Source organism: Pan paniscus, chromosome 11 (assembly GCF_029289425.2).
Source record: "Pan paniscus chromosome 11, NHGRI_mPanPan1-v2.0_pri, whole genome shotgun sequence".
NCBI lineage: Eukaryota > Metazoa > Chordata > Mammalia > Primates > Hominidae > Pan > Pan paniscus.
In genome coordinates this window covers 24,749,094-24,767,043 of record NC_073260.2, presented here as the reverse complement: position 1 = coordinate 24,767,043, position 17,950 = coordinate 24,749,094, and the positions used below count along the sequence as shown (strand labels likewise).

General features: G+C 48.8%; 1 protein-coding gene across 8 annotated transcripts in view; it reads left to right on the top strand.

Moving 5' to 3' along the window:
* Nucleotides 1-229: 229 nt before the first annotated feature.
* The window catches only part of TMEM268 (transmembrane protein 268), a 34,517-nt gene continuing 16,796 nt past the window's right edge, over nucleotides 230-17,950 (top strand). For 5 of the 8 annotated variants that reach the window (XR_004664297.3, XM_034928923.3, XM_034928920.4 and 2 more), the window contains exons 1-5: nucleotides 230-1,164; nucleotides 6,176-6,359; nucleotides 13,356-13,465; nucleotides 15,895-16,005; nucleotides 17,102-17,251. Coding sequence is in view for 7 of the 8 variants with exons in the window: in XM_034928923.3 (XP_034784814.1) it covers nucleotides 6,254-6,359; nucleotides 13,356-13,465; nucleotides 15,895-16,005; nucleotides 17,102-17,251 (477 nt within the window). In the remaining variant the exon portion in view is untranslated. Of the gene's footprint in view, nucleotides 1,165-1,338; nucleotides 1,607-6,175; nucleotides 6,360-13,355; nucleotides 13,466-15,894; nucleotides 16,006-17,101; nucleotides 17,252-17,950 lie in introns of those variants that run through there. The other 3 variants (XM_034928922.4, XM_063593925.1, XM_034928921.4) reach the window with 2 other exon arrangements.

The window sequence follows — 17,950 nt, the reverse complement described above, 5'->3', positions numbered from 1 at the left end:
ATATAGGGACGTTTATGTGCCCCTTAAAAGGAAATGAGGCAGTGTGGCGCGTTCTGGCCGATGAGCGCCAAGGTAATTTGTCGAATGAAAAAGCAGAGTGCCCAACAGAATAGAAAAGGCCTTCCTTTGTGTAAACGCACACACGCACAGGTACATATGTGCTCTAAGGAAAAATACAAGGAAAGCACAAGGTTAGTGTTTTCCTCAGGGGAAAGGTTACTTACTTTTAACCGTAGACCCTTTGAAATTACGAATGATGGCGATGGGAGTGAGCCCTTGTGAGTATAGCAATCGGGAACACGAGTGAGTATGTGTCTGGTAGCTGTGAACATTTCACACACACTATCTCATTAAATCTTCACACGACCTCATGAAGTAGCTATAATTATCTGCTTTTTACAGAAAACGAAGGCACAAAGAGGTTAAATAATTTACCAAAGATGATAATAAGAAGTGGAGAGACCCGAATCACAGCCTAGATAGTCTGACCCCAAACCAATGCTCTTAATAATACAGCACATACACAATTTTCCATTAGAAACAAGTCCCCGGCCAGGTGCGGTGGCTCACGCCTGTAATCCCAACACTTTGGGAGGCCCAGGCGAGAGGATCGCTTGAGGTCAGGAGTCCGATAGCAGCCTGGGCAACACAGCGAAAACAACGACAAAACCAACCAAACAAAAACCAAACCCAAGTCCCCAATAAACTTCTGGTCTCAAATACTGCCTCATCCACGGGTTCCGTGATTGTGTGTGAGGGGGCTGGACCTCTGGAGTAAGCCGCTCCTTTACAGTGGGGAGACGGCGGGAACCCGTGCCCCAAGATGCCGTGCACGTGGTCGGCTCCGCGCGGAGGCTACTTCCGGCGTCCCGGGGGGGCGCTCGGCTGATGAAACGCGGCCTCCAGCTCCGCTCCGCCGCGGGCCCGGGAGGCGCGTTCCCTCTTGGCCCCAAAGCGAGTCCGGCCGGCGGCTCCTCGGGGTTGGGCGACCGAGCGGGGTCGGCCGGGAGGGGGGCGGGCCCGTGAAGGCGGCGCCGCGCGGCGCGGGAGGCGGGCGGGGCGCGGGGCTGCGGTGCCCAGAGGCTGCGGCACTAGGGGCTCGGCGCCCCCGACCTTCCGCGTCCCGGGGTGGCGGCGGCGGCGGCGGCGGCGGCGGCGCGGGCGGTGAGTGTGCGCGGGCCCGGGCGCGCGCCCGTGTCCTGCGATCCGGGCTTGGTGCTGTGGGGCTCCGGGGCCGGGAAGCAGCCTGGGCGCCTCCGCCTTGGCCTGCGTTCGGGCCCGACGGCCCGGGGTCGGCGCGGCGGGCAGCCTGCGGGGGGGGGGTCCTTCGTGCGCCCTGGGGCCCCTCCCCCGCGTGCCGGCCGTGGGAGCGGCTCTGACAAGCCTCCTGGGGGCCCGCGGTTGGGGAGGGCCAGACTGATTTCTGGGGAGAAGGAGATCCCCCATCCTCAGCCGACCTGGACAGTTCCAGAGGGCGGAGACTGAGACTGGGACGAGACAGCTGCCCAAGGCCAAGGCCGTGTATGGCGAGACAGCTCCAGCTGGCGTGAAGGAGCCTGGGTTTCAATTCTGGCCCAGTCCAGGACCGGCTCCTTGACCTTGGATGGTACACTTTTTTTTCTGGGTCTTAACGTCCTCACCTGTAAAATGGAGAGCTCGGACTCATTGTGTCTCAAGGTTTTTCCGCCCCGAAACTTCTGTAACAGGCCCTCTTAGGGTCTCGTGTTGGGTTTTTCACAAACAAAACAAAACCTGACTTAGGAAACTGACGAATCTCAGTGCTGCACATAGTTCCCGGGGAGGCTGGGCACTCGGTGTCTGCAGAGCTGGGGGCCTTTGCGCAATAGGACTCAAGAGTATGTTCCTTTGCAGATGCTCTCTACGGGCTGAAAAAGAGGGGAGTTGACCTTGTGCAAGATGGATATCTGGAAGTTCTGGTTAAAATGCAGAATCAGCAAAAGAGACCCAGAGAAGCTCTAGTTTTCCTGCTTAGTTGCAGGGGCCTCAAGGCTGTGCTCACTCCCCCTGCTCTGCCTCCACCCTGCTGTCTGTCTGACCTTCTGTGTTATCCTAGGGCTGGTGCAGGGCTGAGCTGGATGAGGAAATGGGGTTCAGCACATATGATAGGCATCTGCCCTTGAGGTCTTGCCAGCACCCCTCCTGCCCTCTGCAGCTTCCTGGTTGAATGAGGGGCTGCAAGGTGACCACACAGGCTGCCCTGATGGGCATGTCCTGGCCTCTGGTCCGTATCCCTTTCTGCTTGGCACTGGCCTCTCTTGGCTCTCACCTCCACCTTTGCCAAGCCCAGGAGCCTCCTTCCTCCAGGAAGCCTTCCGGAGAACCCTTCCCCCACCCCAACCAAGGTGCTCCCTCTCACTGCCTTGTTGCAATTGTTTGTTTTGTAAGTGTCTTTCCCTGAGTTTGTCTTTCCTACCAGATGGTAATCCCTAGCAGGGAGGACTGAGTAGGAACTTCAGATTTTATTTCCAGTTTCGTGCTCAAGATAGCACAGGGCCTGGCCTGAGAAGGTGCTTAGGAAATGTCTGTGGAGTAAAAATGATGGCAGCTATATTTCTTCAATGATTCCTATTTGCCCAGTGCTATTTTGAGTGATTTACATGTGTGAACTCTTTAAACCTCACAACCACCTGAAGTTACTGTCGTTATCCCCACTTACATGTAAGGAAACTGAGGCAGAGAGAAGTAACTTACTCAAGGTTACACAGGTGGGAAGCGGCAGGACAGGGCCGGTTACTTAGCTATTACAGGAAACAGCCTCCAGGTGAATGGAATAAAGCCTGCTGATTAGTACTTTGTGAGAGGCTGATGGGGCCAAGTAGAGTGCTGTGGTTTCTTCTGAAAGACAATGCCTCATGGTGGGATTTTGCAACAAATGGAACCTTCCACGCAGTCTGGAAGGCTACCTGTGCCACTCCAGCCTGGGCATGGTCCCTCGTGGCTGCTCGGTCCCCCAGGCCTTTTTGAGACTCTAGTACAGCTTCTCTGGGCTGTAGGCCCCTAGCTACGATGTCCCTTTGTTTCTTGTCTGGAACATGGATCTCAGAATTATATCTGCCTCAGGGGCCTAAGAGATGATCAAATGAAGGAGGGAAGGGCTTCAGTGATTATCAAGTGCAGGGCAGAGATCCTTGTGGCTATTTTTGTTGGTACAGGAAGAAAGTAAGGCGTGATGAGAGTGAGAAACACTTAGCATATTTAGGAGAGTCTCCTGCTGTGGGCCAGGTGAGGAGGAGAAGGCCCCTGCCATCCCCAGTGTAGCATCTCAGGGCTGACTTGCATTTGTTGCTTGATCTTGCCTGGGAAATGCAGTCTCCCTTGACTCACTCTTTTTTGTTTTGTTTTGTTTTGTAAGGGTGATTTCATGAACATTCTCAGAGACAGTCACACTAGAGTGCAGAGGGGCAAGGGCATGGAAATTATGGGCTTGGACCCTGGAGCCAGATGGCTTGGGTTTACCTCCTGGGTCCATGGCTGGTAGCATAGCTTCCCAACCTTGGGCAAGTCACTTTACATCTTTGACCTGCGGTTTTTTCTCCTGTAAAATAGGAAAATCATGTTGAGGAAAGGGGCCTGTCTGGTGAGCAGAGTACTGGATATTATGCTTGCATTTCCTTCTGTTACATCCCCACAGCAGCTATAGGAGGTAGACCTCTCTATCCCCATTTTACAGATGAGAACAGCAAGGTTCGGGTTGTTAAGTACCTTGACAGCTAATGTCAAAGAGCATGTATGTGGCAGAGTGGGAATTTAAGTCCAGGTTTTCTGGCTCTAAAGTCTTCAATGTTTTCATAGTTTGCTGCTTTGTAGCCTTAGAGCCCAGTGCAGGGCAGATACATGATAATTGTTAAAGGCTTGTCTTTTACGTAGTCTTGGTTGGGAGAGGGGGCTCCTAAGTGATCATCCAGAGCTGAAAATCGGGGCCAGCTTCAGGTGCATGCAACCTGTGCAGTCACATAGGGTCCCCCACTTAGGAAGCCCCTCCCATTTGGTTTAATGCTGTGCTGTCGCCATCTTGAAATTCTTCATTATTTTTGTAGAAGAGGCCCCACATTTTCATTTCGCATTGGGCCCATTCTGTAGCTGCTGCTGTTTAAAGTATTGAGAGAAGTGAAAAATGGTGAGGGCATGAGAGCCCTGTTCCCCCTCTAGGGGGCCTGATCAGTGGCCATCAGCCCTTGGGCCAGCTTGGAATCATGAAGATGTGTGCTGACTGGCCACTTCATATCTTCACAAACATCTAGAACCATGGCAGCAAAAGACGATTCTAGTAGACCTTTCACCAAGATGGTTAGTTAGCAGGGCTGCTGTGTCATCCCAGGGGACTTAGGCCTGATTTTCCTTGGTGAGGGGTGATTTTCAGGCCTGCTGGAGGACACATAACAGAGGTAAATGTGCAGGTTGCTGCTGGAGGGAGTGGCACTGGAAACTCAGTTTCTCATTAAAGAAACACCCATGACAGGTGTCACTGCCTTTTTTTTTTTTTTTTTTTTTTTAAAGATGGAGTCTCTCTCTGTCGCCCAGGCTGGAGGGCAGTGGCGTGATCTCAGCTCACTGCAATCTCTGCCTCCCGGGTTCAAGTGATTCTCCTGCCTCAGCCTCCTGAGTAGCTGGGATTACAGGCGCCTGCCACCATGCCCGGCTAATTTTTGTAATTTCAGTAGAGACGGGGTTTCACCATGTTTGCCAGGCTGGTCTCAAACTCCTGACCTCAGGTGATCCACCTGCCTCAGCCTCCCAAAGTGCTGGGATTACAGGCATGAGCCACCGTGCTGGGTGGTGTCACTGCTTTTGCTGATGAACGTGACTGAGTGATTCCTGCTATGCCTCTCAATGACCTGGCTGTGGGGGCTTTGGAGTGTGTCCTTTGTTCAGATGCTGTTGTATGTCCTTTATATGTGTCATCCATTGATCCTTTGCAGCAACCCTGTGGGGAGGGTACCCAGATTTGGAGAGCTGAAGCTGTCTGAGATTAAACCACTTGCCCAAGTTGACATAACTAAGGGGTGGTAGAGCTGGCTTAAAAAAATTTCTTTTTTGAGACTAGTCAAGTGCAGTAGTGAGAAGGGGAGAAAAGAGTAGAACAAGGAGTTTGGTCTGTAACTGACTGTGAACACGCAATTGAGATAATGCACTACTTTCAGACCAGCCTAGAACTGGCATTTAAACTGGTTAGTCTGACTTTGGAGACCATGTTCTTGAAAACAAACCACCACTGTCTCTGCTAGGGAGCCTGATTGCTTGAATATCTGGGTATTTTTGTTCTCTGTGGCTGCTACTTTTTTCTTTTTTTTGAGACAGTGTCTTGCTCTCTCAGGCTGGAGTGCAGTGGCACGATTTCAGCTCACTGCAACCTCTGCCTTCCGGGTTCAAGCTGTTCTGCTGCCTCAGCCTCCTGAGTAGCTGGGATTACAAGTGTACACCACCACACCCGGCTGATTTTTGTGTTTTTGGTAGAGATGGGGTTTCACCATGTTGGCCAGGCTGGTCTCAAACTCCTGACCTCAGGTGATCCACCCACCTCAGCCTCCCAAAGTGCTGGGATTACAAGTGTACACCACCACACCCGGCTGATTTTTGTGTTTTTGGTAGAGATGGGGTTTCACCATGTTGGCCAGGCTGGTCTCAAACTCCTGACCTCAGGTGATCCACCCACCTCAGCCTCCCAAAGTGCTGGGATTACAGGCGTGAGCCACCGTGCCTGGCTGATTTTTTTTTTTTAATGTGTATTTTGCAGTGTCTTACAGGAAGCTACTTGAAATCCTGTGTGTAAACAAGACTCCCTGTAATGAATATACCTGTCCTGTGCCTGGTTGCCTGGGGCATCCTCCGTAAGGGAACAGAAATCCCAACTGCCTGGCAGTGGGGCCTGGTCAGCTCTTGAGTTCCCTGTGGGCCCCTGGCTGTGCCTGAGCTGGAGAAGACCCAAGACCAGAAGGGAAGTTCTCAGTTTGGGCCTTGGAAGGTTTTAGTTTCTCTTCCTCCTCCTTCTCCTCCTGGGAATTTTTCTCAGCATGTTCAAAAAGGCCAAAGTCGGCAAAAAGACTCCGGGTAACTCTCCCTGGCCTTTGGTGACTTTGGCCCTGGAGACAGCCCCTAGGAACCCCGGCTTGCCCAGGCTCAGGCCTGAAGTTCTTTTTTGTGCTGTTTTCTGAAGGCATATGATGCTGAGCTGGCTGCTCCAGAATGAACCACAGCTCTGAGAAGGGGAAGTAGAAACAGCTGGCGCCCTGCCATGGCCTGTGAACCACAGGTGGACCCGGGGGCCGCTGGCCCATTGCCCCCCTCCTCCCCTGGCTGGAGTGCCCTGCCTGGAGGGAGCCCTCCCGGCTGGGGGCAAGGTAAGATCATGACCTTTCATTTTCCACCCCCTTTCTACCTCATGCTGAACTGGACTCACAGGGCACAGAAGTTCCTTTAGATAAGGTCAGGGGGAGGTGTCTTGGAGGCCACATTCTGTCATTTTTACCAGTTCTGTCTCTTGGCCTTAGACCAAGCCACCATCACTCTCTGCTGAGCCCCTGCTGTAGCTTGCTTGTTGATCTTCTCTTTTCCATCTATTCTTTACATGGCAGCCAGAGAGCTCTTTATTATTTATTTATATTTCTAATTTGTTTTTACTTATTTAGAGACAGGGTCTTGCTCTGTTATCCTGGCTGGAGTGCAGTGGCGTGATTGTAGCTCACTGGAGCCTGGAACTCCTGGGCTCAAGCAATCCTCCCACCTCAGCCCCCTGAACAGCTGGGATTACAGGCATCCACCGCTACATCCTGCTAATTAAAAATGTTTTTTGTAGAGTTGGGGCCTTACTTTGTTGCCCAGGCTGGTCTCAGACTCCTGGCCTCAAGCAGTCCTCTGGCTTTGCCTTCCCAAAATGCTGGGGTTACAGGAATGGGGCCCAGAGGTTTTTTAATTTTTAATTTTTAATTTTTTGAGATGGAGTCCCACTCTGTTGCCCAGGTTGGAATGCAGTGGCATGATCTCTGTTCACTGCAGTCTTCACCTCCCAAGTTCAAGCAGTTCTCCTGCCTCGGCTTCCCGAGTAGCTGGGATTACAGGTACCCACCACCACGCCCAGCTAATTTTCGTATTTTTAGCAGAGATGGGGTTTCACCATCTTGACCAGGCTGGTCTCGAATTTCTGACCTCAGGTGATCCGCCCACCTCGGGCTGCCTAAGTGCTGGGATTACAGGCGTGAGCCACCACACCTGGCCCCAGATATCTTTTTAAAATACACATTTAGTCCAACCATGTCAGTTTCTGCTCAGTGTTTTCCATGGGGCTTAGTGTGAAGGCCTGCCTTCATATTCTTTGCTGTGCTGTTTTGCCTCAGGACCTTTGCACCTGCGTTCCCTTCTGCCTGTTGTGCTTTTCCCTTGCCTCCTTTCTCCTGATGAATTTCTATTCATCCATCAGACATGGTGGCTCACACCTGTAATCCCAGCACTTTGGGAGGCCAGGGCGGGCAGATCACTTGAGGTCAGGAGTTCAAACAGTACTTGAGTACATGTTTACCTGGCCAACATGGTAAAACCCTTTCTCTACTAAAAATCAGCTGGATGTGGTGGCGGGCGCCTGTAATGCCAGCTACTAGGGAGGCTGAGGCAGGATAATCACTTGAACTGGAGAGGCAGAGGTTGCGGTGAGCCGAGATCACACCACTGGACTCCAGTTTGGGTGGCAGAGTGAGACTCCATCTCAAAAAAAAAGCAAGAAAAAGAATTTCCATTCATTCTTCAGAACTTAGTTCAATATCCCTTCCTTGAAGAATCTTCCTGATGGCTCAGCCTAAGTCAGGACCCTCTGATATATTCCTGTTTCTCCCTCTAGCATTTATCATAGTCTGTAAATAATTATGTATAAAGTGTTGAAGTCTGGCTTCTTCACTAGAGCATAAGCTCCCTGAAGGAAGGGGCTCCTGTCTTTTTCATCCCTGTATCTACAGTACCTAGCACAGACCTTGGCCCATAGTAGATGCTCAATCAATATTTTGTTGAATGAAAGAATTAATGAGTAGCTGGATATGGGCAAGGGGAAACAGCATCCAGAATTGTGGGGGTCCACGGGAATGTGGAGGGTTTTTTAGAGGCTTTGAAATTTGACTGCTTAAAAACAAAGGCTTCTTTTGTTACTAGTGTTGTTAGGAAAGCAATGTGTGTGTATATATGTAAGGAAAGCAGTGTGTACACACACACAAAAGTAGAACAAGATGGAATGAAATAATTTTTCTATCAGAACTTTGAAGACATTGCTTCACTGATTTTTGGCACGTCAGTTCTTGTTCCTTTGTAGGAAACTGCTTCCCCCTCTGCGTGTGCGTGCACGCGTGCACACACACACACACAGACACACACATTTTTCTTTGGTAGCTTTACTTAGCCTAGGTGTAAAAACAAGTATTTTTAAGCGGAGGACTTGCTGTTCTCACTTTAAGGAACAGATGAGAGCTGGTATTGCCAAGAATCCAGGAACTCTTGGTTCGAAAGGCAAACAAAGACATCCTGAAAGATCTTTGCATTGCTTGGGCAAACACGTAATTCAGTGTACAACGACCTAGACCTGGGAATGGTTCTGAGTCTCCATGCGTGGAGTCCAAATCAACGTGGAGTTTTCATTCTTGCTGTGGACTGGAGAGCTGGTCTGAGACCGGATCTGCTTGACTGCCTGCATTTTTGCACTACCTTCCCTTCTCGCTTCTTGTTCTCACTTTCATTTTCCCTGTTTACAAGGGAGTTTCTTCACTTTTCAAAGGCTCAGTTTTCTTTTCCATGCTGATGGTACCAAGCTTCGGGGGCTCTTGGAGGATGAAATGAAATCATGAATGAAGCCCAAGCATAGTGCCTGGTGCTTAGTAAATGGCTCCATATCCGGAACCTGTTCTTATTGTCTGCCTTTTTTTTGTTTGTTTTTTCTGGTTTTCCTCATTTGCTTATTTTAAAATTTATTTTTAGGCTGGGCATGGTGGCTCATGCCTGTAATCCCAGCACTTTGGGAGGCCTAGGTGGGTGGATCGGATCACCTGAGGTCAGGAGTTTGAGACCATCCCGGCCAACATGGTGAAACCCCATCTCTATGAAAAATACAAAAAATTAGCTGGGTGTGGTGGCGCACACCTGTAATCCCAGCTACCCGGGAGGCTGAGGCAGGAGAATTGCTTGAACCTGGGAGGCGGAGGTTGCAGTGAGCTGAGATCGCACCATTGCACTCCAGCCTTGGTGACAAGAGTGAAACTCCATCTCAAAAAAAAAAATTATTTTTATAGTTTTATTTACTTATTTTTTTTGAGACAGGATCTCACTCTGTTGCCCAAGCTGGAATACAGTGGCGTGATTTTGGCTCACTGCAGCCTTGACCTCCCAGGCTCAGGTGATCCTCCTACCCTAGTCTCCCGAGTAGCTGGGACGACAGGCACGTGCCACCACGTCTGGCTAATTTTTTGTATTTTTTTGTAGAGACGGTGTTTTTCACCATGTTGCCCAGGTTGATCTCAACCTCCTGGGCTCAAGTAATCCACTTGCCTTAGCCTCCCAAAGTGCTGGGACTACAGGCGTGAGCCACCATGCCTGGCCAGTTTTATCTTTTCATATTTTATTTTTATGAAATAAAATATGGAACAAGGTGTGGGAGGGTAAAAACACAAATAAATCAATGTTGCTTGATTGTAACTTTTGAGTTGTGACAAGCTTGCTTTTAAATTATGAAAATAGCAGCCAGTTATTTTGTACCCATCTTGTGCTGAGCACTTTATTTTTATCACGTTAATTATTTGTAAAGTCCTTTGCAGTGGATGTGTGCGTCCTCTAGTGTTTAAGTTGCCTCCTCAACTTTACCATGTTAGTGAGAGGCCGAGCTCCAATTTGAACTCCAAAGCTATCTAGCTTGTGTTTTCACCACTCACCACCTTGTCCCCCACCACTTCCAAAAAAAAACAGGAGAGAGAGAAAAAAAGCAAAATAAATTTCTTTTTGGCAGGAGGTAGAATTTAGAATTCTGTGGAACCCTTGAGATCAGAGATGATATCCCAGGGTATGAAAAAAGAACCTTTTCCTCTCTGGGTGCAGTGGCTCAGGCCTGTAATCCCAGCACTTTGGGAGGCTGACATGGAAGCATTCCTTGAGCCCAGGAATTTGAGACCAGGCTGGGCAACATAGTGACCTCATCTCTACAAAATAAAAAATTAAAAAAAAAATTAGCTGAGTGTGGTGGTGCATGCCTATGATCCCAGTTACTTGGGAGGCTGACGTGGGAGGATTGCTTGAGCCTTGGGAGGTGGAGGTTGCAGTGAGCCATGTTAGTGTCACTGCACTCCAGCCTGGGTGACAGAGTGAGATGCCGTCTCAAAAAAAAAAAAAAAAAAGGAACCTTTTCCTATCTTATTAATTTGTTTATACACCAAACATGTATTTAATGTGCCTCCTGTTTGTATCAGATCAGGGGATTCAGTGATGAACAAACCAGTGTGAGAGTGTATAGTCTGGTGGAAAAGATAGATTTTATTCAAGTAATTTCATGCATATGTAATCAAATAATTGCATACATAGGTATTTAGCTTGGGCGAGTATTAAGGAGAAGAGCGTCAGTTATGGTAGGTTTAGCAGAGGATTTGATCAGTTAGGAGTTTAGAGTGTCAAGGAGGCCTCTCTGGGGAAAGTGAATCATGAGCTGGGATATAAATGATGCATGGGCTGTAACTGGGTGAAGCTAGGTAGATGTGTCCTAGAGAGAGGAACAGTATATGCAAAGGCCCTGGGGTGGGGGAGAACACCGTGTTCAGGGACTGAAGGAGGCGGGTGTGGTGAGACATAGAACGAGGCTGAGGGGCTCAAGCTGAGTCTGGCAGGAGGCTAGTTTTCCTAAGGGCTGGAAGAATGTGGTAACAAGGTTGGCTTTTGCAAAGCACCAGGAAGCGATTGAAAGTTTTCTCAAGGCATTGGTATCATCTGATCTGCACCCTGGCCACTGTGTGGAAGATGCATTGTAGAAGTAAAGGTAGGTTTGCAGCAGAAGCCACTTAGGAGGCTACTGCCCAGGGCCAAGGGAGAGGTGAGGATGCCAGGAGGGCACAGAGTGGACAGATGTTTTGTTTGCCTAGTTGGCAGGGCTTGGTGATACATTGGGGGAGCGGGGAGAGAGAGGGTTTGGATAGGCCAGGAATTTCCTGGAAAGTGGAGTGAGTCATTTGGCTTTGAAGACTCAAGTACTGTTCAGAGCTAGACTGGGGTGACAGGAGTTTTGGATCAGCAGACAACACACTTATGCTTTAATCTCTTCTGTCCTGCCTCATTGTCTAAGCAGCTGCCATAGAGAATATGCCAAAATATCCAGTCCTCAGCAGTGCATGGCTGAAACCTGGGATCCTAGAATCCCAGGGCTGGAATCTCTCCCACCCCCCAGACCTCCTGGCTGCTGACCAGTGGCTCACAGGGCCTTGTACTGTGGTGCAAGGAGATCTCGATCCTTTTGTCCAGTTTCTCTACTTGGAACTGCAGGCAGGTAGGTTTGGCTTTGTGCTGCTGCCATTCCTCCCTGGTCTTGAGGGGATTTCAGTCCAGACTTTTCTCTCCAGCTGGTCTCATGGTCTGGCTTCATCCTACCCTTGGAGGGCGGGGGCTTTGGTAGCAGTTGTGAGCAGCCTGGGTTGATGCGTGTTTTTTGAGGGAATAAACACATATTTTATGCTTTTGAAATGCGGAGTGTGTTGCAGCCATACGTAGGAGGGATTACAGTAAATCAGTGTATTAGTTTTCTATTGCTGCTATAACAAGTTACCACTAACATACTGACTTAAAACCACAGATTTGGGCCAGGTGCAGTGGCTCATGCCTGTAATCCCAGTACTTTGGGAGGCCGAGGCGGGCAGATAACATGAAGCTGGGAGTTTGAGACCAGCCTGGCCAACATGGCGAAACTGTGTCTCTACTGAAATACAAAAATTAGCCAGGCATGGTGGTGCATGCCTGTAATCCCAGCTACTTGAAAGGCTGAGGCACAAGAATCACTTGAACCTGGGAGGTGGAGATTGTAGTAAGCTGAGATCGTGCCACTGCACTCCAGCCTGAGTGACAGAGAGAGACTCTGTCTCCAAACAACAACAACAACAACAACAACAAGCCAAACCAACCACAGATTTGTTATTTATTTATTTTTTTTTTTTGAGATGGAGTTTCATTCTTGTTGCCCAGGCTGGAGTGTAATGGCGTGATCTCGGTTCACTGCAACCTCCACCTCCCAGGTTCAAGCAATTCTGCCTCAGCCTCCCCAGTAGCTGGGATTACAGGCACATGCCACCATGCCCGGCTAATTTTTGTTTTTAGTAGAGACAGGGTTTCACCATGTTGGCCAGGCTGGTCTCGAACTCCTGACCTCAGGTGATCCATCTGCCTCGGCCTCCTAAAGTGCTGGGATTATAGGCGTGAGCCATTGCACCCAGCTGGATTTGTTATTTCATAGTTCTGTAAGTTAGAAGTCTGACACTGATCTCACTGAGCCGAAATCCCCTTGGTGGCAGGACTGTTTTTCTTTCTGGAGGCTCTGGGGAGAATCCATTTCCTTTCCTTGTCCAGCCCCTTGGGGCCACCCACGTTCCCTGGCTCATGGCCCTCTCCCTCCATGGTCAAAGCGATCGATGCCACATCCCTCCTTGCCTTTCATCCATAGTCAAATCTCCCTCTGACTCTACTTCTGTCCCGCTTTTCCATGTTTAAGGTTCCTTGTGATTTCATGGGGCCCACCCGGATGATTCAGGATAGTCTCCCTATTAAAGGCCAGGTAATGAGCCCCCTTACTTCCACCCTTTGCCATGGAAGGCAGTATATTTGCAGGCTCTGGGGATTAGGGTGTGGACATCTTTGGGGCCATTGTTCTGCCTACTGTGACCAGTTATTTCTTACTTAGACTCTCTGAGCCTACTGGGAATTTAACTTATTCAGCTGAGCATTCTTTGCAATGCTTAAATAAAGGTCCACTGCATCACCCCCCTCAATGTAGTTTTTCAGTCTCTGTTTAAATATTCCTTGTGTTGGGGAACATTTTTTTGTGGGGACAAAAAATGCCTATTTTTTATGGGGACAGCTTTTGCTCTTGGAAAGTTCTTCCTTATACGGTCTCACATTGTGGTCCTAGGAGCCTCCTCCCTCTGGCCTTAATTCTGCCTCCTGGGGGCTTCCCAGTCAAATCTAGTCCTTCTCTCAAGAGGATTTGAGGATGGCCACCGTGTCCCTCCTTGTTGCGAGGAGGTTCTCATGGCCAGAGGTGTGATGCCGCCAGGCTTTGGGCTCACCCCACGAGCCTGGTATGGTTATCACTCAGCCAGATGAAGCTTCTGGTCTGCTTCCAGAGCTCCACAATGGCCAGGTCCTCACTGTTCTCCGGATTGACAATACCTGTGCACCCATCTCCTTCGACCTGGGAGCCGCAGAAGAGCAACTGCAAACTTGGGGCATCCAGGTGAGTGCTGATTTCCTTGAATCCCTACCATTTTCTCTTTCATCCATTCATCCCTCTATCTTTTCATCCAGTTTTTCACAAAATCTTTATGAAACAGTCTGTACCAGCTGTCGTAGGGTATATAAGGAAGGTATATTAGAAGTGCCCTCTCTTTCCTCTCTTCCCGGTTAACTCACTTAACAAATGTGTATTTTTTTGGGTGCCCACTCTGTGCCAGGCACTTAACTGGCTAAACATAATGGGGGTGGACAGGACACAGTACCTATGTCCACAGATCCCAGTGGGGAAGATGGACGTGTGTGGGAGAAATTGGGACAGTATCATATAAATGCCACAGAAGAGGAATGCACAGGCAGTGAAGACATTCACAGGAGAAAATGAGAAACTTGCCTGGGGGAAGAGGGCAGTGGTTGTGAAAGCTTTGCAGAGGAGCAGATGCTTGATCTGGGATCTTGAATAAATAGGAATATGCTGGGTGGAGAGGAGGAAGGGCATTTTAGGAGAGGGAACTGCATATACAAGGGAAAGTGCATATGAATTCATTAGATAATGATGCAGTACCTTCAAGCATAGTGATTTGAGGCCAGGCTTCACAGACCTGTGGAACTGGATGCAGATCTAGCTCCGATGCTCACTACCTATGTGACTTTAGGAAGGTGATTTAACCTTTCTGAGCCTCAGTTTTATCATCGGTAAATGTGGATAATATTGATCCCTATTACAAGGGGTTTTTGTTAAGATTAAATGCAATAATGCTTGAGGAACCCTGGCATTGTCTCTAGTATATAGTAAATGCTCAATACATTGTAGCTATTATTGTTATGAAGTACCTATATGTATGGGTTTTACTCTCTTCCCAAAGCCCCCAACATGATCAGGCCTTTCCTGTGCTAGTCAAGGCCAAGGAGGATTAAGGATTAATTATGAATAGGGAAGATATACTGCTAATTTTAGCCTGAAGATTTTAGAATTTACTTCTTCTTCTTTTTTTTTTTTTTTCAAGATAGAGTGTTGCTCTGTTGCCCAGGCTGGAGTGCAGTGGCGCAATCTGGGCTCACTGCAACCTCTGCTTCCTGGGTTCAAGTGATTCTCATGCCTCAGCCTCCCAAGTAGCTGGAACTACAAGCATGCACCACGGCTGGCTAATTTTTATATTTTTTAGTAGAGACGGGGTTTCACCATGTTGGCCAGGCTGGTCTCGAACTCCTGACTTCAAGTGATCCACCCGCCTCGGCCTCCCAAAGTGCTGGGATTATAGGTATGAGCCACCACGCCTGGCAGATTGGGTTTTCTTATGGGTGAACAGTTTATGTATTGTTCTACTGTGTTCCTAAATATAATTTTTTTCAATTCAATTAAATTAATTAATTTATTTTTTGAGACAGAGTCTTGCTCTGTGGCCCAGGCTGGAGTACAGTGGTGTGATCTCAGCTCACTGCAACCTCCGCCTCCCGGCTTCAAGCAATTCTCCTGCCTCAGTCTCCCGAGTAGCTGGGATTACAGGCACGTGCCACCATGCCCAGCTAATTTTTGTATTTTTAGCAGGAACAGAGTTTCACCATATTGGCCAGGCTGGTCTCGAACTCCTGATCTCGTGATCCGCCCACCTTGACCTCCCAAAGTGCTGGGATTACAGGTGTGAGCCACCGTGCCTGGCATTCTTTTTTATTTTTATAAAAAGAGACAGGGTCTTGCTATGTTGCCCAGGCTGGTCTTGAACTCCTAGGCTCAAGCAGTCCACCTGCCTTGGTCTCCCAAAGTGCTGGGATTACAGGTGTGAGACACTGCACCTGGCCTAAATATCATTTTAATGGTTAAGTTCTGTTTTCTTAGTTCTACTCTCACGGGGCCTTTATAGTCTATAGACGCTTTTGTTTGGGCAGGAAGATGTGAGTGTTCAGTCTTTTGGACAGCATTAATATATATTGATATTGCAGTATTGATAATGGCAACTCTATATTGAGTGTTCACTGAGGGACTGGCCCTTTGCTCAGCACTGTACATGTATTATTTAATATGTACCTTAGTTCTACAAAGTGGGTACTTTTATTATCCTTATTTTACAGAGGAAAAAACAGGCTCAGAGGAGTGGGGTTACTTGCTCCAGGTCACACAGCACATGAGTGGCAGGGCCAGAGTTTGGGCCCAGGGCTGTCTGACTCCAGGGCCTATGCCTTAACCATCAGGCTGCCCTGTGTCTGCTACAAGGTACTGAGTCTGAGGCTGTGTGGATCCTTCTCCAGATGTCATGATGCCTGTTCTTCCCTGAGCTGAGAGCTGCACCGTGTGACTTCCACCCAGTGCTCCAAGCTTCTCATTCTGCCTTTGGGACAGCCCAGAATGTGCCTAATCCCCCTTCCACATGATAGTCACATGCACTGGAAACTGGCTGTCCTGCGGCTGACTGATCTCTTTCCCTGGGTTCCAAGCAGGTCCCGGCCGACCAGTACAGGAGCTTGGCTGAGAGTGCCCTCTTGGAGCCCCAAGTGAGAAGATATATCATCTACAACTCGAGGCCTATGCGGCTGGCCTTTGCCGTGGTAAGGGGGAGGTGGCCCGCACACTGACCCTGCCCTGACAGCTTGTGGCACCACCAAATTCAGCACCGTGTCTTGGAGCCTGTTGGTGTGGGTCAGGGGCTTGGGGACTGTTGGCCCAGGTGCCTGGAAACGAGCAGTACATATGGACATTGATTTGGGATCAGAGGAAATTTATGGGAGAGAGTTGTAACCAGGTCGTTGCATAAAGGGTGGGAGTCAGGGTTTACTGTGGGCAGAGCTTGGGATTGGGAGTCTGCAGATCCACCCAGGCTCTGGGCTCAATATCTGGCCTTGGCCAAGACTTTCCTCCTCTCTGGAACTTGGTTTCCCCATCTGCTCAACAGATGGGTTATTTCAGCTCTAGTCATATATACATGTACATATATATGTGTGTATACACATATGTATATATATATATAAAATATATGTATACATCTTCATATTGATACATATAAACACTTACATACATAAATGACAGAGCCAGGATTTGAACCCAGGCAGTCTGGTTTCAGCGTCTGTGCTTGGAACCACTGTGATTTGCTGCTGTTTTGTATGTATAAATGGTCAAATAGCACACCTGACTCCCAGGTCCCACTTCTAGGGAGAAGGGAAAAGGGTGGGAACCAGCATTGATTCATTCCGTGGTGAGTGCTGGGCTGTTACTTATGTTGCCTTGTTAACCCTTATTACAATGCCGTGAAATAGGTGTTATTATCCCCATTTTACAGATGAGGAAACTGAGACTTAGGGGAGTTATAAATTGTCCAAAGCCATATAGTGCTTGAAGGATCATTATGGTCTTTGAACTGATATTTGTCTCACTTCAGATCCACCTGCCTTTTTCTGTTTTATTTAAAATTAAGGTAAACAAGGATTAGGAGTAGCTACTAACCCTTTTTGTCTACTTTTGCTTATAAACAAGGAACATTAGCTCATTCTCACAGATCCAGGTGTCTGCATCAATCTCTTACTGGTGCTGTGAGCTGTCTGAATCCAAGGAGGGTATCAGTCGTGTCTGAAAGGTGTCCCTTTGAATGGAGCTGCTTTATGCGAGGACTGAAGTTCCTGACCATGCTCTCTGTCTGGCATCTTGTAGGTTTTCTACGTGGTGGTGTGGGCCAATATCTACTCTACCAGTCAGATGTTTGCCTTGGGGAACCACTGGGCTGGCATGCTGCTCGTGACCCTGGCCGCGGTGAGCCTGACCTTGACTCTTGTGCTGGTCTTTGAAAGACACCAGAAGAAGGTGAGATGTCTGGAGATCCCTGCCACACTCTCTCCAGAAGAGCGGTGCAGGCGTGACAATCAGATTTTTCCCTTTTGCCTCCCTCAAAGAATTTCCCTGGCCATGAAAATTCACACTAGCCCATAAGCCCAGTGACTAAAAGAAATCAAATTGTGTATGTGATTGTTCTCTCTGCTTTTCCTGTCTAATCCCTGTGGATTGTTTTTCTGGAAGCAAGCTGTGTTTTGGGAATGTGAGAGGAGAGCAGTAATTGCCCGTATCCTGACAGTACTTTAGTTAACTGAGCCCTCTCATGCACTTCCTCTCCCTGGGTGCTCACAACAGCCCTGTGGACAAGGGAGGGTTACTGAACCCACCCTGCAGCACAGGGTGCCTAAAGTTGACGTCTGGGGAGAGGTAATTTACATTATTCCCTCCTGTGACGGGCAGATGCCGACCTGGTGCTCTATTGACAGTCATGTCTCTAATCCCAGCAATGACCTTTGAGGCAAGGTGGGTGGTCCGAGAGTTTAGGTAACTTGTCCTGGATCCCACTGTTAGTGACAGAGCCAGGGTTCAAACCCTGAGCCCTCTGGTTCTTGATCATGTTCAGAAAGGAGGTGGATACCTCCCAGCTTGATGTATGATTTTAATTGTATTCTGTCTCTTCAGTGTCTGTCTTTTGATATGTACTGAGCACATCATATGTAGTAGGTCCCC